The 24,160-nt window shown below is 43.1% G+C and overlaps 1 protein-coding gene and 1 pseudogene across 1 annotated transcript; one reads left to right on the forward strand and one right to left on the reverse strand.

The window, feature by feature from the left end:
• The first annotated feature begins 336 nt into the window (after positions 1–336).
• On the forward strand, positions 337–11,416 carry LOC136520314 (DNA repair protein REV1). Its single transcript, XM_066513778.1, has 21 exons — positions 337–761; positions 905–1,020; positions 1,104–1,180; positions 2,371–2,891; positions 3,064–3,198; positions 3,844–3,976; positions 4,070–4,158; positions 4,255–4,305; positions 4,422–4,625; positions 5,928–6,047; positions 6,365–6,457; positions 7,305–7,364; positions 7,451–7,537; positions 7,623–7,706; positions 8,006–8,078; positions 8,189–8,257; positions 9,092–9,187; positions 9,258–9,610; positions 9,750–10,360; positions 10,478–10,538; positions 11,029–11,416. Exons 1-21 carry the CDS (start codon positions 456–458, stop codon positions 11,068–11,070), a joined length of 3,381 nt encoding a protein of 1,126 aa, XP_066369875.1. The 5' UTR covers positions 337–455; the 3' UTR covers positions 11,071–11,416.
• A 514-nt stretch (positions 11,417–11,930) lies between these two features.
• On the reverse strand, positions 11,931–15,637 carry LOC136522680 (pentatricopeptide repeat-containing protein At5g65560-like; annotated as a pseudogene).
• Between the last annotated feature and the right edge of the window lie 8,523 nt (positions 15,638–24,160).

The raw sequence follows: 24,160 nt of genomic DNA on the forward strand, positions 1-24,160 counted from the left end.
TCGGTTCTCGGTAAATTCGGTTCGGTTCTCGGTTTTCGGTAAATCGTGCCCAGAGTGAGTTTCAGCAGCTGCGCACTAGGGCCCCGTTCAGTTGCCAAAAAATTTTGCATAGTAACTGTCACATCGAATCTTGCGGCACATGCATGGAGTACTAAATGTAGATGAAAAAAAAACTAATTACACAGTTGATCGAGAAATCGCGAGACGAAACTTTTGAACCTAATTAATCAATAATTAGACACTAATTACCAAATACAAACGAAACGCTACAGTGAGCCGAAATCCAAAATTTTTTGATCTAAACGCACCCTAGGCCACGCCGCTGCGTTTCGCCCAAAAAAAAAAAGACCGAAAAAAGACCATTCCTCTCGAGCGTGCTCCCGACTCGCCGCCTCCTCCGCCCCAGCCTCCCACCGGCCACCGGCCACCGCCTCTCCGCGCCGGTACCGGCCGCCATGAACTCCACCTCCTCGGGCCGCCGCGCCTCCTCATCTTCGGCCGCGGTCGCCTCGTCGCCAGGCCAGAAGCGGGCGAGGGATGAGGCCAGCAGCGGGTCCCCATCCGACCCCGACCCCGCCAAAAACCTTCGCCGCGCTTTCGCCTCCTCCCCGTTCGCAGACTTCGGCACCTACATGGCCGCGAAGAACAGCAAGCTCGCCGCGCAGTTCGACGCCGACGCCTCCACCTCCGGCGCGGCCGCCGGCGGTCTATTCGATGGCGTCTCCATCTTCGTCGACGGCTTCACGGTCCCTTCTAGCCAGGTGACTGCCGCGCGCCACCACCTCATGCTCATCTCAAGGGTTCTCATACACCACAAGTTAGTTACTGTAGACGCAACGGTATCGATCATGTCGATTTGACTTTTTTTTCCCCGGGGGTTTGTTTTGTGCTTGGGGTTCGGTAGGAACTGAAAGAGATTATGCTGAACAATGGAGGCCGGTTTGTCAACTACTTCTCCAGGCACACGGTGACACACATTGTTTGCAGCAACCTGCCTGATAGCAAAATGAAGAATCTGAGGTACGTAAGGGAAGAGGGCCTCTGGGGTGCCATTATTACGCTTTCTGGTTTGAGTATGGTGATCATGCTGCTGTTTGATCCAGAGCATTCAGCAAGGGACTTCCTGTTGTGAAGCCAGCATGGGTGGTGGATTCCCTGGCAGAGAACCGGCTCCTCAACTGTATTTTCTCTTGTCCTTACTGTAGTCAGTGTAGTGATAAATGATCTGCTTCCTTACTGCAACTTTTGTTAGACTAGTGTTGTAGCTAGAGTGTACATGTTGCTGGTAATACACTGGTTGGTAACAAGATTGATTGAGCTGACATTGTGCACTGATTGTAAACTTCTCCTGAAACTGAGGTAGAGGTTTTATTCTAACCATGAGCATAGCAACAACAACAACAAAGCCTTTAAGTCCCAAACAAGTTGGGGTAGGCTAGAGTTGAAACCCAGTAGAAGCAATCAAGGTTCAGGCACGTGAAAAGCTGTTTTCCAAGCACCCCTATCTAAGGCTAAGTCTTTGGGTATATTCCATCCTTTCAAGTCTTCTTTTATTGCCTCTACCCAAGTCAACTTCGGTCTTCCTCTGCCTTTCTTCTGCTTAACTTAATCTGCTAGAAATGGAATGGGTGTGAAAAGTATCTGGTCCGAAATGGATGGTCCGCACAAATGTTTATCAACTAACAGTACATTTAGAAAATTGTTTATGAACTAGCTAGGCAGAAGTAATTATGCAACATATTCTTTTCATTTTTTGTCTGGTCCTAATTTTTGCTTTGTTTTTGCAATGAGGATCATGGATTCATGGTACTATACAATAGTTATAAATCTCACTCATTGACTTATTCATGTAACTTGCTACTGGCAACCTGCTGGTATTTAGCTAGGGTAGTTTACCAAGAATTGTTTAGTCGATTATTTAACAACAATTGCATTCAGTTTCAGTTAATCAGTAATACTTAATCCTTCGGTTTCTTCACTCTATTGCTAATTCTCTTGTATTTTTTGATCCGCTTGTTGGTTGACAGCATACATGACTATTGTAAACCTAATAATTGACTGTTAGCATCAGTTAGCATCAGTTAACCATGAGCATAGCATTGTTAATAATTTGTTTCTTAGATTAAGATAGATCTCCCCACACTTCTGTCCATCCTTTATATCTATGCTTTATTACGAAGGCCTACTTGTAAACTTCTATGTGAAATCATGATCCTACACTATTTTGCTAGTTTTGTGAACATATGTCCTCATTTATGATAGGAATATCAAGATTAGTCTCTTAAAAATAAGTGCACACAGCACATAACTTCTATGCACTCATGGCTTCATGTATTCTTATGCATCTGTTTTTGTTATTTTTTGACTAAGGTGCTCCTTATCAAATAAATCAGAATAGTTCTTCAAGCCGAAAGCAGATGAAGCTTTCTGCTTTCTTTTCTGAGAAACAAAATGGAATGCGTCGCAAGGGAGAACAAAACAACCAAAATAAGGATACTGAGTTTCAATCTTCGTCTGCTCAGGAGGGATCACATTATCAAAGTGGGGATTGTGAAAGTGAAGCTTCAATGGATAATTTGGAGTTATCAAAAGACTTGTTATCCTCGGATGAACAGAAGGCATCAGCATTTGAAGAAAGAGAGAGCGGAGATTTCACAGTTGATGAGGGTGAGTATGATTGTGAAACTGCCTGTTCAGAGAGCCGTAATGACACAGATGATAACCTTGGTGTGCCTCAATCCCCTGATGCAAAGTCAAGGTGTTCAAATTTATGCAGTACAAGCTCTACAGGCAGTCATTTGTCCTTGCCATTGGAGAAAAGTGCAGCTAAACCTTCTGGCCGACCACATTCAACCCTAACAGATCCGAATTTTGTTGAGAACTATTTCAAGGTATGTAGTTGGAACAAATAACAATATCTGATTTGTCAGTCACATTTGGTGCTCTATTGTCAATACAATTGCAATTTTATGTTTTGAAAGCTTCTGTTACTAAGCTTTGCTGCTTCTACTCTTGTTTGGTCATACTGGTAGTTTGATTTGATGTTCTTGTTTGGTGTTGTAGTACTCTCGACTGCACTTCATTGGGACATGGAGAAATCGGTATCGAAAGCGCTTCTCAAATTTGCTAGAAGCTAAAGGCATTAAATCGAGTGCTGATCATTCAGGGAAGAAGAAAACAATCATTCATATTGATATGGTAATCTTGTATTGCTATGGTGAGCTATAGATATGTAGAATTGCATCTTGAACGTTGAATTCTTATCAAAGAAATCTTAATTTTGTAGCTATGAGTGTGATATGCAGTTTCTTCTTTGCCCTTGGTCATATTACTTTTGCTGTCAGTTCCTGTTTAGTCACAGAAAGCTAAGCAGCCATAAAAAATTGGAAGTCAGGTCAGTTTGCAGTATGGATCAGGATTTCAAATATAGTATTGAGTCCAGTAAGCATGATGGATTGATAATGTAGTTGTACAGAGCAAAGGACCTTCTGAGGAATATGACTGTACAAAATGCTAATTGTGAATGCAAGTACCTACTGTTGATCCATTCAACAATAAACTAAGATATGTGTTGCCAGATTCTATGTGAAAAAGAGAGGCAAGCAGGTGTACATGAAATGAGGTTTATGCTTGAAAGGTTCAGTCCAAATTGTAGTTTCGAATTTTGAGTTATTAGTTGAATTTATCACTAATTGGAAGCCATTTTTTTATTTTCCCTTCTGTCATACTCTGCAATTCCAAGATGTAGTTTGGTAATGCTTGTCTTCAGGAATACGCTTGAGTTGCTTGTGTTATTACTTATTACTTAATTATCTTGATTAGTTGACATAATGTTTCCACCAGGATTGCTTTTTTGTGTCTGTCGTCATCAGAAATATGCCAGAGCTGCATGATAAACCAGTAGCAGTTTGCCATTCGGACAATCCTAAAGGAACAGCAGAAATATCGTCTGCAAACTATCCAGCTCGAAATTATGGTGCTGCTATTTTATTTTCCATTAATTAAGATGTATAATTTAGTTATGTGAACACATTTGAACATAGGTTGCATCCTCATTGGTGCATTCCAGGGATAAAGGCTGGCATGTTTGTTAGAGATGCTAAAGCTCGGTGCCCTCACCTAATGATCGTTCCTTATAACTTTGATGCTTATGAGGAGGTATATTTTTTAAGAATTTTAGATAGTCCATTTGATGGCTAACTCCTCTTCTACTTTTGTTGAATTTGAGAATCTGAGTGACTGGAATTCTTGTAGGTTGCTGATCAGTTCTATGGTATTTTGCACAAACATTGCAGTAAGGTTCAGGTACACTCCAGGATTATCCATGCTACACACAGCATATCTTCATTGGTGTTACATCCCCATAGTTTGATTATTAGAGATCTACATCTACAGTTCTGACAATGTTATCCACAATTCAGGCTTTGAGTTGTGATGAAGCTTTTCTGGATATGACTGAATGCTTACATGACAATCCTGAGGAAGTAACACAGAGAATAAGAAGTGAGATTTTTCATGCAACAAAGTGTACTGCTAGTGCAGGTATTGCTGAAAACATGCTCCTAGCTCGGTTAGCTACCAGATCTGCAAAGCCTAATGGACAATGCTATATTCCATCCGAAAAGGTATATGTATGCTGTTGCTAATGGACATGCTCCTAACTGCATGTCTGTGCCTATTGTAATCTCTATACATTTATACAAACAACTCCATGCTCTAGGTGATTTTGAACGAGGACCGGAATATTCATTTTATGTAGGATTTCCATAGGATTTTTGCGAGGAAAATATTCAGCTCAATCCACGTCACCATGAAAACACATACCTAGAAGTTCTTTTTTTTTGTTTTTGAAATGATGCACATCCTACAGTGCATCTGTAGATATACATTGTCATAAAAGTTAAGATTCAAACCCAATCTACAAAAATTCACAAGAAAATAACAAAATTCATGTGCATGTGCACTAGAAGACAAAATTTTCTTCCAGTACATATACACCTGAAATTTGTTATTTTCATATGATTTTTTAGAAAATGATTTTACATTTGAACTTTTGCGACAATGTACATCTATAGATGCACTATGGATGTGCACCATTTCAATTTTTTTGAAAACTTCTAGGTATGTGTTTCAAGGGTTTTTTAACAACTGCAGCAGAGGGGTGGTTTGCACTTTGCACCAAATATTTGGCCTCTTTTTTCGTTCCTTTGAAGTTCCTTCGATCTAAACAGGGAATCACAGCTAATGAATGCATTGCTTAAACAGTTAAACAAGCTTAGGACACAATGAATCTTACGGTATCATCGTCCTGTTAGCTCCTAATATAGGCAACAACAACAACAACAACAAAACCTTTAAGTCCCAAACAAGTTGGGGTAGGCTAGCTCCTAATATAGGCAACAAGGATATATGTAAGATCTTACCTGGAATAGTTTCCTAGGTATATTAAATCTGCTTAACTACCCTAGAGCCTAGAAGGTCTTAAGTGGTTATTCAGCTGAGTCTTACTTAAGGCCCCCCCATGTGTAAAAAGGGAACTGACGCATGTGAAAAGAATACACTGCCTGCAACATTCTTCTGTTCCCAACAGTCCTGAAAAATAAGCTTGGAGGTTTGGATATCATGTCTATATTTTTTAATATCTCTATGAAAATATTGACTGTTGAATTAGTTATTTTATTTCTGGGAGTTGGTTCAATAGTTCTACTCATTCCAATGAGCTTGTTGGGTATTAAATTCAGTTATTAATTTTGTTTGTCTTTCCTTGAAGTCCTATCTGATTAAAGAAAATCACTAGTGGTGCCACTCCCTCTAAAAGGATGTACTTTGTACTACATGCTGTAGCTTGTCTTAATAAGTTGATATCATAATCTTCATAAGGAGTTAGGGGCATGCGATTTACTGACTGCAACATGTATCTCTTACAGGCTGATGATTATCTGAGTAGTCTCTCTATCAAAGCACTTCCCGGCATTGGTCATACGGTTTCATTTAAACTGAAAAGCAAAGAAATTGAATATTGTGGCCAACTTCGCAATGTTCCAAAGGTTCGTGGCGCTATTTGTGTAGTGTAACATAAAGCAGTCCCCTTTCCTCATGGAAAGAATTTTTTTCCAGTCCTTCATTTTACAAGTATTACTGTGTTCCAGTCTCGACTTTAAATGCCATTTACTAATGCAGAATAAAATTGTTCCGTTTACAAGTCATAAGCACATTGTCTAGGTCGTCTACTGTGTGATGGTCACATAATGCCAACCACATTCTTTAGGATTATATATAATTTCTTGTCTAGATGAATATTGATGTGGTTTCTCAACTACCTCCCTCCAAATATGGTTATTACATGCCAGTGCTTCTTTTTTAGGATGCCCTCTACAAGGACTTCGGAAAAAAGACTGGTGATCTTTTATGGAATTATTGTAGAGGAATTGATCATTCAGTTGTGGGATCTGTTCAGGTAGAAAAAAGAGCATCTCACTATCTCAGGCATTGCTTCAGTTGTGAGTGCCTGTGCCTGTTTTATTTTACTGAAAACTGTGCTCAACTGGTGTATGGGATGTAAATACCTGGAGCAGGCTGCTCTGCTGATCTGCTCATGCTCCCAAGAACATCTAAGAAATAGATTCAGAAATAACAATTTGAACCGTCCAGTTTTAGTAAAGCATTTGTGTTGCCTTGACGGATACACATACAAAGTGCGGCCAGGTGGGAAAGTTTTGTTAATTGCCGAGGAAAAAGTGCGGGACTGAGGATTTGAACACCTGGCTTCTCTGTTAGGTAGGAGGAGAGCACCAGGACCAATCGTTGGTTCAGCATGGTTGGTTGTGCACATATGTAGACTACATCCTGTATGCAGGATGAAGGTACTAAAATAGAGTGATGATGGTATTAACGGAACACCTGCGGTTCGTTGGGAACTGCAGGTTGGGCTTGTGAGTCTATTTGCTCTTTTGTTAATGAATAATAATTTGGGAGCTTGTAGTTCCATGTTAATTCTGTGTTCGGGTTGCAGAATTAAGCATTCCATCTTTTGTGTATTGTTGGCTCATTAGTTGAGCATATCTTGAAAGAACTATATTCTCCTTTTCGTCTTATGATTGGTGTTAAATTTTAAATTGACGGAGAGTATGCTTCTGTGTATGTGGGACTCCAGCATCAGTGTGAAGGGTATTTGTTTGTTGTAATATTTTGCTTTTTGTTCTAACATCTTGCCCAACCCTTTGGAAGGAAATATGGTGATAGTAAGTTTAGTGATATTATAATTAGTTGCTCTACTAAAGTATTGTCCTCTGCACACAATGCAGGAAACAAAATCTGTGGGTGCTGAAATCAACTGGGGAGTCAGATTTAATGACAACAAAGATGTGGGTCCTTTCTGTTTCTCTGTTCTATATTATTGCAGCACTATGCCCTTTCATGTTTGATTTGATCACTTTTATGTTGGTTGCAGGCTGAGCATTTTCTTAACAACCTCTGCAAGGAGGTTTCTCTACGCTTGCAGGGGTGTGGAGTTCAGGGACGTACTATTACTCTTAAGGTTGTTTCTATTGACTGTACACACTTTTCTTTCACTCATCTGTACAATAAATAGTTAAGGTATCAACTGAATGTTTGCCTTGAAGGTGAAAACAAGAAGGGAAGGTGCTGGGGAACCAATAAAGTATATGGGATGTGGTGACTGTGAAACCACGAGTCGTTCTATGACGGTACTGGGGTTCACTGGTGCATATGAATACACATTCTTAATTTTTTTTACTGGGAACACAGTAGTACCATATCCTTAACCTTTTTTTTGTGTGTGTGTGTGTTGTGTCTAGTTATTATTGTATGTAATTGTGATGATGCATAGGCTAAGTGTTTATCCTATATTGGGAAGTTATGAAGTGCACATTCTTATATGCATTATTTGCTTCTAAATTTCCATAATGCAAAAATGTGATATGTTACCAGGTGCATTGTGCATTCTTTTGATTTCTAATCTTTACTACTCTGTACTGTCTCAAAGATTGCAGGCGCAACTGACAGTTTTGTCACTCTTCAGAGAATCGCAAAGCAATTATTTTCAGCTCTTCGTCTTGGTAAAATCAATATTTTTTTCCATATCTTATATGCACCTTATGTGCAGACCTTTAATGAAAATTCCATCATTACTGTGTTGATGACTAACTTGTGCAATATCACATTCCAGATGTGAAGGAAGTTCGTGGAATTGGACTGTCACTGTCCAAGCTTGAGCACGCAGATTTGGGTCGGGGAGGTATCTTTAGCTATTTGGATTCTTTCTATTTCCTTATATTTTTATCCCCATTTGGTTTGGTGTAAAAATACTTTTCGGATTTCAGTAGTGGATGTGATAAACAAGAAGCATTGTTCTATAAAATGATAAAAGGTGTGATCTTTGTGCATTTTCATCTGATTATAGGCATCTCAGAGCAAAGTATGTCTTAAAACTTAACAGTAACAACAGATTAATCTGAAAGCTAAGTCTAAGGTGCACTACTGTCTATTGTTTGTAGATGCTTTCCAGTTATACTGTTAAGACCGATGCTAGCTGAAGGAACTGTTACATTTTAGAGAAAGAGCAGCGTCTTGAATGCTGACTCAACTTAGCATTTGATTCCTGAACATTTGATGAAACCGAGATATGTATATGCTAGAGAACCACTGCAATATCCCCATGACCCCATCACATGTCAGTATGCCACATGTTATAAAGGAAACATAGCGCTTTGTGGCATTTCTCTTTTCTTATAAAGGAAACATTAGTTTAATATTGCCTAAAATAAAATAATATCAAAAGACACATGCTGTATATTGATGCAACAAGTCAACAGTTCTTATAATTTACATATTGGCCCTTCGGTTCTCAAGTGCTTCCATGCTAAAATAATACATTTAACAAGAAAGTATCTTGACAACAAGCAAGCACTACCCGTCCCAAAGTAAGGTAAAATATAGCATTAGATATCCCCCTCTCGCCTCTCCCCTTAAAAAAAATCTTCATAGCTGCCTCTGCTTCTGTTTCTGGCACTTGACATATTTTGTATGCACTTAGCTCCTTGATCCTAATGGTTCTTATTTTCCAATGAAGCACCGCAAGGAAATATGCTTGAATCATGGCTTGCTTCACCAGCTGCCAAGCTCAAGAAACACCAGAGTGAGATGCTGGGGAATGTTGATGTTGCAGGTACTGGGCAACTGCTGCTATCATGTGTGTGTTCTGTTCAATGGGAATTGACTGCTTGGAGCTTCTGTAGGGACTAGCGGACTGCAGGATTCGAGAAGATCTGGACCATCACATACAGCAGAAGTGAACCTTAGAAGTGATAGGTCTACTGTAGTTCACAATGTCGAGCTGCCTCCATTATCCCAACTTGATTTGGAGGTCCTGAAGAACCTTCCCCCAGAGATAATGTCTGAAATGAATGAAATGTACAAGGGAGAATTACAAGGTCTTGTGGACACCCTCAATAGAGATAAGGGCAAGGAAAATAGTTCAAAATCTCTTGCTTTGCCAGCAGTTACTTGTAATTCTGTACGTGGCGATGCAAAGCTTCAAGGATACAGAGACCAGAAAGACTCAATGCATTCTGAGGAGGAACATACTAAGGTGAGCTTTGTCACTGGAAACAAAGTGGTGCTGGAAGTTTTTAAACAAAGTGCAAGCACACGATTTAGTTACGTTACCTTTTCATCTTCATATTTCAAACCTGTTTCACACTATTCTAATTTTACCGTTACACCCGTAGGGAAAATCTGACGAACAGCTATCAGAAGCTAAAGCAGCCAATAATGCTTCATGCTCAAGAGCTAGTGCATTAGTTGAGAAAACAACAAAAAGTGTTACACAGCTTGATTTGATGCCTGATTCGCTAAGCCAGGCAGATCTAACAGTTCTGCTGGAATTACCTGAGGATGTGAAGGCTGATTTGTTTAGTGCACTTCCATTACATAGATCAGGAGATCCTGCATGCAGCACTTCCAATGTATCTGAAAGTAAATCACCTAATGTTGTTAGAGCTGAAAATAGATCTCCTAATGATGGTGGAGCTGATGATCCACAAAACCCAAGGACTTTTGTCCCACCAGGAAGTTCTCAAAAATGGATTGAACAGTTTAGAGTTAGCAGTTGCCTGGTTTTGAATGTAATTGCAGAGCAACACACAGATTCCAGCTGTCAACGACCATTGTCTTCTGTTCTAGAGCCTGTAGCTTCGTTCCTACCTTTGTGTCCTAACTCAGGTAGTGAAGAATGGAACGAAACTCATTCATGTCTCTCCGAGCTTCTTAGACACTACATACAACTGAAAGTTGAAGATGATATTGAAGAGCTCTACAAATGTTTTTGCCTTCTGAAAAGGTTAGAATCATTAGATAGAAATCTATTTCTTGCAAACCAAAATCTCAATAGTTGCATTAACCAAACCAGTAAATATGTTTGAGTCACGATGAAAATTTATTGGTCTATCGTTTCCAGATTCTCGTCAGCATCAGAGTTTTTTCTGGAACTACATGATAGCATCCTTCCTTTCCTACAGGTAAAATTCTACACATCTAGTTATTCTTTGATGTACCTGTATGATATAACTTGTTGCATACCTTTGCATCCTGCTATGTCGTTTCACCAACTTCAAGGCCTGTTTGGATAAACCCATCCCTCTCAATACATGTTGATAGGAGTGGAAATTTAACTATTTTCCACCTCTACCCCTCCCAATACATGCTGATGTCATAGTTGAGAGCCGATTTCATGTTTATATCTCTAATTCCAGTCGTTCCATGCATTCTGGAGTTCCTATCGACTTCTGTTCTCTGCCTTGTCATCGGTTGATCAACTTGGACAGGCTGGGGCCCTTCAGCCTTGTCTCATCTGATTACTTGATTATCGAATTCATGTGTTTCTTCTCCTCTGATAGAAGCAAACAGTGATCTACGTACGCAAGACTTATTATTTTCATTATGGTATTATTTGATTGATGGAATACATAAGACTTTATTATGGCATCTAACTGTGCAATCATTTTGCAGGATTCCGTCAGCCAGCATTACGGTGGGACACTGCAATTCTAGCTCGCAGTTCAAGTTCTAGCCATTTTATTTTGCTAGAAACAAAGAAGCAATGACGTGGAATGTGCGCAGAGACGTTAAGGTTTAGCCGGAGAACAACTTGCGCCCCCACGAACCACTCAAGTCTCGCATTGGCTGATTCCTTAGACGGCTTTATAAGCTTTATAGCTTTCTTGTAACTAAACGATGCTAATGCTGAAAGTTCTATTGATATATCCACTGCGTCTATAGATCAATAGATGGCATGTGGCTCGATGTTTCATTCATAGAGCAATGGTTTTAAGGGACTTGTGCTGTGATTTGATGTACCCAGATGAATTTCATATTTTTTTTCACATAACCCAGATGAATTTCATGCAATCTTTGCGTTGCTACCAAAAAGGTAACTGATGTGAAGTTCTTTGCGTCAAATTTTCACCTCCTATGATCGCGGCGGTGTTTCAACGCGGAAGTACCATCCGTGCATCCTAGTTATTGGAAGCTTGACAGGAGTTTACATATGCGTTATTGGAAGCTTGACAGGAGTTTACATATGCATTATCGAGTACCATGAGTATACCGTAGCAATGGTAGCCCTTAATTAAAAGAAACAATCTTCCTGAGTAAGGATGGGTCAATTATATTTGTAGGTGCACATGAGGAAAAAAATTCTCGTGTTTGTGATGCGTACAAGGTAGTACCCACTCGTTCTTTTTGTTAAAGTTAAAAATGGCAGTTCAGTTACACTCTCCATCCAAATTTCAAGACGTTTTTTCTTTTCTAGTTATAGAACTTTTGCTACACATTTAGATATACATTATGTCTAGATACATAGAAAAGCTAAAACGTCTTATACTTCAACAGAGGGAGTACTACACTTCAACAGAGGGAGTACTACCCTCGCGCTGCAGATGGCTACAACAAAGCAAGAAGTATCTAGCTTGTGCAGCAGAAGGTAATAAAATGTAGAGGCATAACAAGAGGTTTACTATGGTTCCTCTGCGCTAAAATGCGTGGACTGTTGATGGAGAGGAAACACAACAACATTAGTTTGTATAAGCATGGGTAGTTCAGTCATGGTAGTTTAATTGATCTGGGCATCCTCACGTCTTTGGCGAACCCAGCAGCGCTGCGACAGATCGAGATGATCATCATCTCCCTATTCGGCGCAGTGCCATCCTGCAATCCTCTCATGCTGTCAGGAACAACGCCTCACCGTAGCCCTTCAAATTCAGCAGTCTGGCGGTGCTGGCGCGCTGCGTCAGCCTCGGGACCGGTGATGCAGAGTAGGTCAGGTGAGCTGGGCCGAGCAGCGCGTGCTGCATCCTGTTCTGGCCTACAAGTGGTGCACATATGTAGCTCTCATGCACTGCATTTGATAACAGAAGGTAAAATGTGATCATCATCATGAACAAAAAGGAAGAAAGAGCTATGCCAGTTCCAGTTTTGAGGCAACAAGCATTTTGATAAAATATGGTGTGATAAGCATACTCCACATGATCTGTGGAAACACTAACCATTATATCCGATGACCCAGATGAAATTGCTGCTTTCAAAGTGTCGAGCCTGGCTCATAGAGAAAATTGCCCTCCATGGGAAAGAGTAGACAATGAAATTTACCATCGGTCAGGCAGCTTCTCCGAGTTCACTAACCACACTGCCAGAAGCCTCGCGAATGTTATTCGTCGCCATTGAATGTCTCAGAGTCAATCCGACAATGTCTATTCTCCATAGCAGACAGCAACTGTGAACAAATATCCACATGGCCAGCTTTCAGCAAGCCGTCATTCAAAATTTTCCATGCAACTTCATTATGATTATAGTCCATTTCTAGTAAGTCACAGAACAACGATTTAGCCTTGTCATAGCCCCCCTCATCGCAGAGGCTTGTAATAAGATAGCGGTAGGACTCGAGATGAGGCTGAAACCCACATTCTATCATGTTGGTAACAAATGATGTGGCCTTTTCAAAGAGCTTGATATCACAACAACACTTGATAAGCATTGTGTATACCTCTTCATTGGGAGATATATCTTTTCCGCGCATGTGATCAAGAAGCATACATGCTTCTTCTAGACGTGTTGCTTTGCAGAATCCTGCAATGATAGAACTGTATGTCACTGCTGTAGGATTTAAGCCATGCTTCACCATCCTTTCAAGAAGCTGCCAAACTGTGTCCAGCTCAATCCAGTTCCACATGCCAGATGTGTCTACATAATGAGCATTGCCTAAACTCATTTTTAGAAAATGTTTGAGCAAAAGCCAATAAGTCCAGTAATTTGGCTCACATGATGCATCTATCATGCGCTTCAGAGTAGAAAATGCACGATCCATATATCCCATATGCCCACAACCATTAATGAATACATTATAGGTTACCACATCAGGTGCGACACCGTCTCTTTCCATTTCCCCAATTAGATGCTCAGCCTCCTCTATTTGACCTATCTTGCAGCACGAGTTAATGAATACAGTATATGTGGTTGCACTAGGCTTATGTCCTGATGAAATCATTTCATTGAACATACTCTTAGCATGGTCATGCTTCCCTTCTTTGATCATTTCACTGATAATTATTGTATAAGCAACAATGTTACACTTGACTCCCCTTAGGGTCATCTGATCCAGTATAGACAAAGCTTCATTCAGCATTTTTTGTTTACATAAAGCCTGCAACAGTACACTATATGTGTACGAATCTGCCTTACAACCCTCATTGACCATCTTCTTTATAAGGGCAGCAGCAAAGTCAGTATTGCCTGCCTTGCTAAAACCATCAACTAAAGATGTATATGTTACCTTTGTGAGGACGACTCCCTTCCTGACAAGAAATGAATAAGCTTCTTCAGCTCTTCCAGACTTGCATAGTGCATCAGTTAGGACATTGTATGCTTGCTCATCAGGTGTCAAGCCATTCTGCTCCATCATTTCAAATAACCTCAAAGCATTATCAAATTCATGTTTTTTACACTGGCCTTGAATCAGAGTAGTATATGTGATAACACCAGGAGTTATCCCATCCTCTTGCATTTTAGTTATTAAAGCCATTGCCTTATGAAGCTTTTGATCCTGAATTAACCCATATATCAAAGAACTGTAAGTCCAGGCATTTGGACGGCAACCTTCATGTTCCATCAATTTGAAGACCTCTAGTGCAGCACCAACCTTTCCAACCTTGCAATAGGCATCAATTACAGAGGTGTAGATGACAACATTAGGAGCTAAACCATTTGCAAAAATCTCTTTTAACGTATCTTTAGCCTCTTTTAACCTATGCTTCTTGATGAGGACACTGATCAACACTCCATATGCCTGTAAATCAAGTTTGCACTTGCTTGACATCATGATACTCTTTACCCTGAGTGCATCATCAATCCTTTCAGCCTTGCAATACCCATTAATCATGTTAGTGAATGTGATAACTGTAGGTGTGAAGCCTCTCGCAATAGCGCCATTTAGCAATTCTTCGGCTTCGTCTGGCTTCCCACCACATAGGCCATGAATCAAACTGTTGTATGTCCAGTCATCTGGATCACACCCATTTCCCTCCATCAGTGCCTTAATCCCCAGTGCATCCTTCATCCTTCCCGACTTAAAGTACCCATCAATCATTGTATTATACGTCCAAACACTTGGAACCACCCCTCTCCGCGGCATTTCATCAAGCAACACCCCTGGCATCATGAATCCTTCCCTCCTTACAAAGACCTCTTATCAGGAGTGTATATGTGTGCAGATTCGGGAAGCACCCATCCTGTAGCATCATGAACAGAAGCACAAGTGCCTCCCTTACAGACCGTGCTTCGCAGAGCCCCTGAATCAAAATGGTGTAGGAGTACTCGTTCCTCCTGCAACCCATCAGCGGCATCATCATGAGTAGCCAGCAAGCCTTTCTCAAGTCACCTGTTCGGCAGTACCCCAGCAACAATGCATTGCATGTGTACGTATCCATCTCCATCCCAGACTCCCTCAACAGACGGAAATACCGGTGTGCTATGGCGAGACTGCCCTCCTTGCAGTATGCCATGATCATAGTGCTTGTAAGTCACTGCGTCTGGCAGCAACCCCTCCTGCATGAGGTGCGAGTACAGCTTCCCCATATGCTCCGTCATGTCGAATCGCAACAGCGACCTGAGCGCCAACTTGTAGCTCTTTGGGGACAGCGCGAGGCGCTTGCCACCCGCTCGACGGATTGCCTGAATGGCGTCGACGGCCTCGCGCATGTCCTCCGCGGTGCCGGAGCAGCTGATCATGGAGACGACGAGCTTGTCATAGTTGGCGGGCGCGCGGCGGCGGGCGAGGAGCTGGAGCAGCGCGGCGTGGGAGGCGGCGGTGTGGCGGAACCCGGGGCGGCGCGCGACCCATTCGAAGAAGGCGAGAGCGGTGGCCGGGTCGAGAGGGCCCACCGGGGCGCGGAAGAGGTCGGCCACGTGCGCGGCGGTCACGGAGGGGGCCAGGCGCTTGTAGGCTCTGCCCTTGTTCCAGCGGCGCGTGGAGATGACGCGGCCGAGCTCCGCGACGATGTCCGGGGTGGACGTGGAGGCGGCAGCGGCGGACGGGGCGGGAGGCAGCGCATGGTGGCGGCCGCATTTAGGGTTCTGCGGCGGAGGGGTGGGGCTAGTGGCGGTTTAGCCGCGCGCCGGCACGGAGGCGGCGGCTGCGGCGAAGCTAGTTTTGCTTGCTGCGCCGAAGGTGTCTTTTCTGAAGCAGCTTACTGCGGGAGAACTTAAAATAAATAAATTTATATCTATATCTATATCTATACCTAATAATAAACTGATAAAATTTCAAAACATTTTTTTCCATCATCCCTAACAAACTCGGAATGTAAAAATTATCTATTCTTCTATCCACAACAACCATTATGTTTTATATGACACATTGGACATAGGTTCTTAGCTAAGAGCATCTCCAAGAATTTGCTATCTTAACTTGGCATCCATATAATTTTGGCAAAACAAGAAAAAATAGCCTCCAACAGTTTGGCAAAACAACTTAGCATTAATAGCAACTTGGCAAATCTTCCCTCCGCGCGCGCAAATATGCGCGCGTATACGGCTTGACATCCGGAGCTCTTCGTTTCTTAGCGGGGCTCTTCGTTCGCTTAGTGGGGCTCTTCGTTCACTTAGCGGGCCTCCTTGTTTTGTTAACGGGTTTTTTTATTTTACCAAGTCAAAAATGCCAAACTCTTGGAGATGGATTGTTTTTTTACTTGGCATATAATTTTAGGAGTTGGCAAATCACAAGATTTGCCAAGTAAAATTTGACAAACTCTTGGAGATGCTCTAACTATATAGTTACGAATCCTAATCCAACAATATCTCTATGATCCTGAGCAAGTTGAATAGATTTAGTTTTTTTAATTTTAGCCTTTTTCTTTTTTTTCTTTTTTTTAAAACGTTGATTTTTTTCCTTTCTTGGCCGTGAGGCCCTTACCGTCACGAACTAGAGGATTTTAGGAACGGAGAGTTGAAGTCCTCTCGTCAGCCACATAATTTTCCGATTTCTGTTCGTGTTTGATGTCTTTTTCCAATTTCTTTTTTTCCAGTTCCAGTTTAATTCAGTTACATCTGATTTCTTTCCTTTTTTTTCTCCGGTTCCAGTTAGGTTCACTTAAGTTTTCTTTATTTTTTCACGTTCAATTAAATGTGTTTCCATTCCGTTATTTTCAAGTTCAACGAAACGCGAATGTAAAAATAGAAACTGGTTGATAAATAATAAAAATAAAGAATAAAAAACAACACAATATATAGGACGGCGTCCCCGCGCCGGCGCGCTCGCCCCCGTGGCCGGCGTCCCCGACTCCCTGTGGCCGGCGGCATCCCAGGGCTGGCACGCTCGCGACTCGCCGGCTGCAAGCGCGAGCTGAGGAGCAGGGCCGGCAGAGCTAGTGGCCTGGCGCAGTTGGGGAGGAGGGAGGAGCCAGCGAAGCTCGAACAGCCATCGGTGGAGGAAGTCTTGACAGCTGCGGGTTACGGAAGGGAGATGAAAACTACCGCTCTCGGGCGGTGAAGGGGATAAGACGAAGATGCGTACGGTGAAGGAGACCAGGAAGAGAGAGAAAAGCAAAACTGTAAAATAATTGAGGGAGAAAATAGAAGAAAAATAAAAATAAAACATTAGGGTAGTATAGTCATTTTATTGTTTTAACAACTAGGAGAACTATTATATCAAACGCTTATGTAAAATAATTTCAGCTTTTTAAGTGAAGCTGCTTCATCAGCCGAAGCAAAAAAAAAAACTATATATTTGTGCTAAACTATTCAAATTTACTACCCTACTTTCATAAATCGGCAGTTATTTACATAAATTAAAAATGTGGCAATTTATTTAATCATAAGCCACAATCATTAGTTTTAAAGATGTCTACAAGAATTTGTTTATTTGATTCAAGCCAATATCACTATTCACTAGCTATGTAGGCATGCCATGGTCACAAAGGTCGCTATATATATAAAATAAAAAACATGAGTACCATGTGTCCAACTATGATATATATTAAAATTAGGCAGGAGGCGCGGTGGGAGGCGAGATCCGGTGGCGCTCCTCCCCTCCCCTCCCCTGCTCGCGGATCCGGTGGTCAGAGACCAGATCCCGATCGGCGATGGGCGGCTGGATCCCTACGGCGGGCGGCTGGATCACGGCGACCGGAGCCCGGATCGGGTGGCGGGCGGCCGGATCCCGGAGGTCCGGCGAGGATGCTATTACCGACGTGCAGCTGCGACGGCGGCCCATGGATGGGCTCGTTGGGCTTGTCCACGGGTTTTCTTATTTTTTTGTTTTTTATTTTATTAACCGAGGCGGGCATTTGAACCGCCTCGGTAAATCATTGATGTATCGTGACCTTTCGACCGAGGCGGATAAGTTGCCCGCCTCGGGAAATCCCTTTTCCCGCCTCGGTTAAGTATATCGTAGTAGTGAATAGTTAAATCTCTAAGCAATAAATTATCTACGACCATGCAAAACATACCCCCCATTGCAACGTACGGACAATTTTGCTAGTAAATAAATAAAACAACCACTAAGCGTTGCTGTTCGTTTTCATCACTGAAAAGCTTGTGATCCGCATGCCTTTTAAAACATGATATTTTTTTAGAATCGAATCTATGGATTTCTTTTGATTTTAGAGGTTTCCTCTATTTTTCCATTTCCTTTTATTTTCGCCTCTTTTCCTTTTATTTTTAAGAATTCTATCTAGTCCTCTTCGATTGATTGAAATCGTGCTTATCTGCCCACAAATTGTTTGGAAGGAACTAGGGAGAATATAAAAGAAACAAATTATGGCTTGTAAGATCTCAATCAATTCTTGAGAAGGCAGGACAAAGTTTTCAATGTTAATGATTAAAAAAATTGGCTAGTAATTAGTTTCTCTCTAGCGATAATCTCTTTCCCCTACAAAAGAAAAAAAATGATGCGAGGATAATCTACATTACAACTATGTGAAATTTATAATTCCTCATTTCAAAATGCAAGTTTTTTAGATCTATTCTAAATTAAATTTCTACAAATTTGACTAATTTCATAGAAAAACATAGTGACATCCATAACACCAAATTATTGTCGTTAAATTTTTTCCATTTGGATATATTTTTTCTAGTATGTTTGTTTGGGGGCTAGAACTACAGATAAGTGTTTCTTTACAATTAGTCAAATTTGAAGATGTTTAACTTATGACAGACTTAATCATTTATTTATACATGCTGAGACTTTGAATCGCGTTTGGCAAGACATGTAAAATGGTCCAAACTCGTCCCAATCGGTGACAAGAACTGCCACTGGCACATACCCTGACGCCATTGATACGGACAGGCACCATGCATGGCAGCCATGACCGCGTTTATATATGCGACACGATGGCGCAACCGCGCGACACGGTGACGACACGAACGGCACCCGGACGAAACAAGTAGCAAAACCAGACGCGACGCGATGCCGCGACGGCGTGACACGGTGACGACACCCCCTCTCGCCTACCTGGCAGCCCCGCGCTTGTCCTCTCCCGTGGCCGCCCAAGTCATCACCTCGATCGCCGACGTGCGCGATCCTGACCTACCGCCTCGCGGCAGCAATGCAGTTCCTAATAGCGCCCCCCCTCCCGCGCCAGGACGCCGGTGCCGTCCGCGTGGCTCCTCGGCCTCTCGAATGCACCTCCGCTACGGCCGCCCATCAGGCGAACCCTTCTCCGCGCGCGTTGATCCGTGCTCATCACCCCCCGCATGCACGGCTGCCCCCACGGCCAAGGCCACGTCCATCACCACTCGGATGAAAAATGGTATGGATTTTTTTCGACCGTAATCGAGACCGAATTCATTTAGAGAGGTTTAAATCTGTTCATATTCGAGTATGGATATTCAACATCCGATACCGTATTCGTATCCGAATACTCAACTCGCATATTTGTGATGTTGATACCTAATAGTATCCTATCCGATATAGTTGATATTATTCGTATTCGAATCCGAATAGAAATACGAGAACAAATATAATATCGATGATATCCGCCCGTATCTAATCCGTTTTCATCCCTAATCACCACCACCAAGGCCAGCGCCATGGACACCGCCACGGTCACCACGGCGGTGTGGACGACGACGACGACGACGACGACGCGCACGGAGCAGGCAGCGGGGGCGCAGCGATCATGCGGGCGGCGAGGGCGGTCGGGCTGGCCAGCGTGGCCGACGCACTGCGGGAGCACCTCCATGTCTGCTGCAGCGTCGCGCTCGGGCTCCTCCTGGTGGCCGCCGCATGCCCGCACGTCTTGCCGGTCGGCTCCGGCGCCAGCAGGCTCGTGCAGGCGGCGCTCGTCGCCGTCACCTGTCCTCTCGTCGGGGTAACGCTGACCCACTCCTGCTCCTTTGTTAGCTTTGAGTTTTGAATTTTGACCGTTGCGGAATGCCTAAAAAAAATCGTTAGGCGGCTAGAGTCGAAAAGGCAAATGCTGATCGTTAACAGAAGCTTCTAGTATTGGACCGAATCGAAAAGGTTATATGTTTACAAAGAAGAAACGGCGAAAATGCAATAGCACAATTGATTTATATATTTTGGAACCTCTAGAAGAAATGTACCATAGTTTACAAAAGAATGCACTTGGCACAAATAAGTTACACTGGGATTAAAGAGACGGCAATTACTCTCATCCGTACGTCCGATGGGATATGATTCCATCGTATGGTAATATGGGGCACACTCCCACCGAAAACGGCCTAGCAGAACGGCCCATCAGATAAAGGTCATCACATGACCTCGGCTTCGGTCACCAGCCCTGCGCCGTTCGCTGTTGCACACGCACATCCGTCCCCGCTCGCCTCACCTTGCCCCGCACGCGTACCGTACCCCTGTCCGCCTCTCGTCCCTCCCCACGCCCGCCGCTCCTTCCCCCTGACCCCCTCTCTCTCCGCGCAGGCAGGACCCGAGAACCGGGATGAGGACGAGCACACGCTGAAAGCTCTAGTTTGGTTTTGGTGAATTGATGAAACCCTAAGTGTTAACCTAGTTTATCAAGTGATCATGAGATAGGTAGCACATTCCAAGTTGAGAAGCAAACAAAGATCATAGCATGATGAAGATGCCATGATGATGATCAAGTGCTTGGACTTGGAAAGAAGAAAGAGAAAAACAAAAAGCTCAAGGCAAAGGTATAAAATCATAGGAGCTATTTTGTTTTGGTGATCAAGACACTTAGAGAGTGTGATCACATTTAGGTTTGATAGCCGTACTATTAAGAGGGGTGAAGCTCGTATCGAAATGCGGTTATCAAAGTGCCACTAGATGCTCTAACTTATTGAATATGCATTTAGGATCTAGTGGAGTGCTAACACCCTTTAAAATGTTTGTGAAAATATGCTAACACATGTGCACAAGGTGACACACTTAGTGGTTGGCACATTTGAGCAAGGGTGGAGAAGTTAGAAGTGAAAACGAGTAAGTGTCGCTGGTTATACAGTGACCGAACGCTGGACCTCTGAGGGACCGGCGCGTCCGGTCATGTGTAACAGTGAGATGTTGGCATCGGTCAACTAACCGGACGCTGGGTCGCTAAGCGACCGGACGCTGAGGAACAATGTCCGGTCAAGTTGTCGGATGGCACCGTGATTAGGGTCAAGCACCGAACGCTGGGCTGTGTCCGGTCCTGCATGACCGGACGCGTTCGATCGGCAAAAACTCGTTTTGGACCCTTACTGTAAATGACCGGACGCTGAGGGTCCAGCGTCCAGTCAGCTCTATCGGAGCGTCCGGTCAACATGTCGACCGTTGAGATCAAACGTTCACCGTTGAACGCAGGAGACACGTGGCTGCCATCGGGCGATCGGACGCTGAGGAGCAGCGTCCGGTCAGTAGGACCGGAGCGTCCGGTCACCCCGATCAGTACCCAGTGAATGGGTACAACGGCTCTATTTCGTAAGTGCTTCTATTTAAGCCCCATGATCGGCTGTAGCTCATAACTTTTGGCCATTTTCATTGATATAGCAACCTTGTGAGCTTAGCCAAAGCCCTCCTACTCATCTCCATCATTTATTCATCATCATAGTGAGATTGGGAGTGAATCCAAGTGCATTGCTTGAGTGATTGCATCTAGAGGCACTTGGTGTTCGTGTTTCACTGCGGGATTCGCTTGTTACTCTTGGTGGTTGCCGCCACTTAGACGGCTTGGAGCAGCGAGGATCGTTGAGCGGAGGGTGGTGATTATCTCCGGCTCCGATCGTGGTGATTGTGAGGGGTTTTTGACCTTTCCCCGGTGGAGCGCTAAAAGGTACTCTAGTGGATTGCTCATGGCTTGTGTGATCCTCATCTTGTGTTGGTTGTGCGGCACCCTATTGAGGGTTTGGCGTGTGAAGCCAATTAGCGCGTGAACCTCCAAGTGAGTGAATCGCCACAACGAGGACTAGCTTGCCGGCAAGCAAGTGAACCTCGGTAAAAAATCATTGTGTTCATCATTAATTCCGAGGTGATTGGTCTTCATTGTTATTCATCCTTGTGATTGATTGGTTCATTCATCTATACGGCAGTATAACCTTCTTGATCACTCTCTTTACTTTACCGCAAACTAGTTGACAAGCTCATTAGTGTAGTTAGTTGTGAGAGCTTGCTTGCTTGGTTAGTGTGGCTCTTTAGTCAGCCTTTGAGAGCACACTAACACAGAGTAGTATCATAGCTATTGTGTGAAAAGATACTATCTAAACTAGAATTGTGGTAGGTGGCTTGTATTTTGAGTAGGCTAGCGCAACACTTGCTTCGCCTCATAATAGTCTAACCATTTTATTAAGTGTTGTTGTAGAAATTTTTATTAGGCTATTCATCCCCCCTCTAGTCATTAGGACCTTTCACACGCCCCGTCCGCAAAGACCCCTGGCGCACCGCGCGCCCCATCCACGGGCACCCTGCTCGCCGCGCCCTTCCCCCGATGCCCGAGCACCATGACTCTCTGAACATACATCTGAAACACGAAACACTTGCAATATGAAACACTTGAATGCAACATACGTCTAAAGTAGATAAAACATTTGAAACATACAACTGCAACATGTGTATGAAACATATGCAACATCCAGATAAAGCACTTGCAACTTGCAACATAAAAATACTTATTGAAATATAAGATTGAAATAACTAAAACATTTCGAACATACTCTTGCAACATATGTGTAAAATATGTGCAACATTCAAATAAAACACGCTTGCAACATACATCTGAAACAGATAAAAATATTTTGAACAAGCGCTTGCAACATGCCTGTGAAACACTTGCAACATATGCAACATCCTGATCTACTTTTGCAACATCCATGTGAAACACTTGCAACATACATCTGATAACATCAGAAACACTTGAAAATATACATTTGCAACATAGGGGAGGAAGAGACCTGGGCCGATTGATTCCGGCCTCGGAGTGGGAGCCAGCGCCGAGCGGCAGTGTGGGAGCACCACCAGCACGGGCCGCGCTCGTGGGTGCCCTTGGCTCTGTGTGGACCAACATGAGGCGTGTGATGGCACCACTAGCGCTAGCAGAGGTGGGCGGCGCACCCAACGGCGTGGGTGGGCACGTGGCGGGTGGGATTGCGGGAGCAAGGAGCGAGAGTGCACGGGTGGGACATGTGACGGGCAAGAGTGAGGAGCGAGCAGCGTAGGATGAGGGCGCGCGGGGGGAGATGGCCACTGCGGCGAATGCGAAGTGGGGCGAGCTGACGGCCGCACTGCGCTGTGAAGCATGCGATAGGCGAGCGAGTAGGAAGATATTTTTTAGAGAGATGGAGAGACATATAGAGGAGGAGATAGACTTGTTACACCGGTAGCGCACGCATGCCCAGGAAGTGGCGTTCGATCGGATGGACGCCCAATCCTGAGCATTAGGGTAATGAAACACATTGACCAATGTAGAATTCATGATGGAGTAGATGATCATCACTTGATCAGCAGATGTGTAGCGTACACGATCATCTAGGCTCTAATAAAACATCAGCGTTTGTCAAATGCTCGAGTACTCATTGCATATTCCAATATTTTCCGTAAACAAAGTTATACAAAATAAATTAGAGCGACACTAGATCCTTTGAAAATTGTAGTTTACCTAGCTTTGTTTTAAGTTATTTTTTGAACATTGACAAGGTTCATCGAAAGAATTATCAGTGTTTGTAATATTAAAATAATTTAATCAATTCTCATAAAATATATTTTGTAGTGTATTTATCTGAATATATTTTTCTAAAATTAAATCAAAGGTAGACAAATTTGTATTATTAGGAAAAAATTAAATTGAACTATATAAGTCATAACGCAAATTATACCTCACCTCTAAATCAGTTTGTCAAGTCGCGATACTTTGTTTTGGAGCTCGGAAGTTCTTTTTGAGTGACCATATTATCACTGGAATTTCTTGAGAGGATGTAGTGAGAATGCACTTTGCCTCCGAAGCATGGCATATAGCGTAATAGAGCTCCTTTTTTCAGATAAGGACATTTAAACGTGTATTGTGCACTACATACGGTACAAAGTTACAAATCGCAAAATGGAGACGAAATAAAAGAGTAGGCGAAACCGTGCGCGACACAAAGATGGTAGTGACACGGTGACGACACGAGCCAAAACAAACACTGCCGGGCCTGGGCCCGG

The sequence above is a fragment of the Miscanthus floridulus genome, chromosome 18 (genome assembly GCF_019320115.1).
Source record: "Miscanthus floridulus cultivar M001 chromosome 18, ASM1932011v1, whole genome shotgun sequence".
Lineage (NCBI taxonomy): Eukaryota > Viridiplantae > Streptophyta > Magnoliopsida > Poales > Poaceae > Miscanthus > Miscanthus floridulus.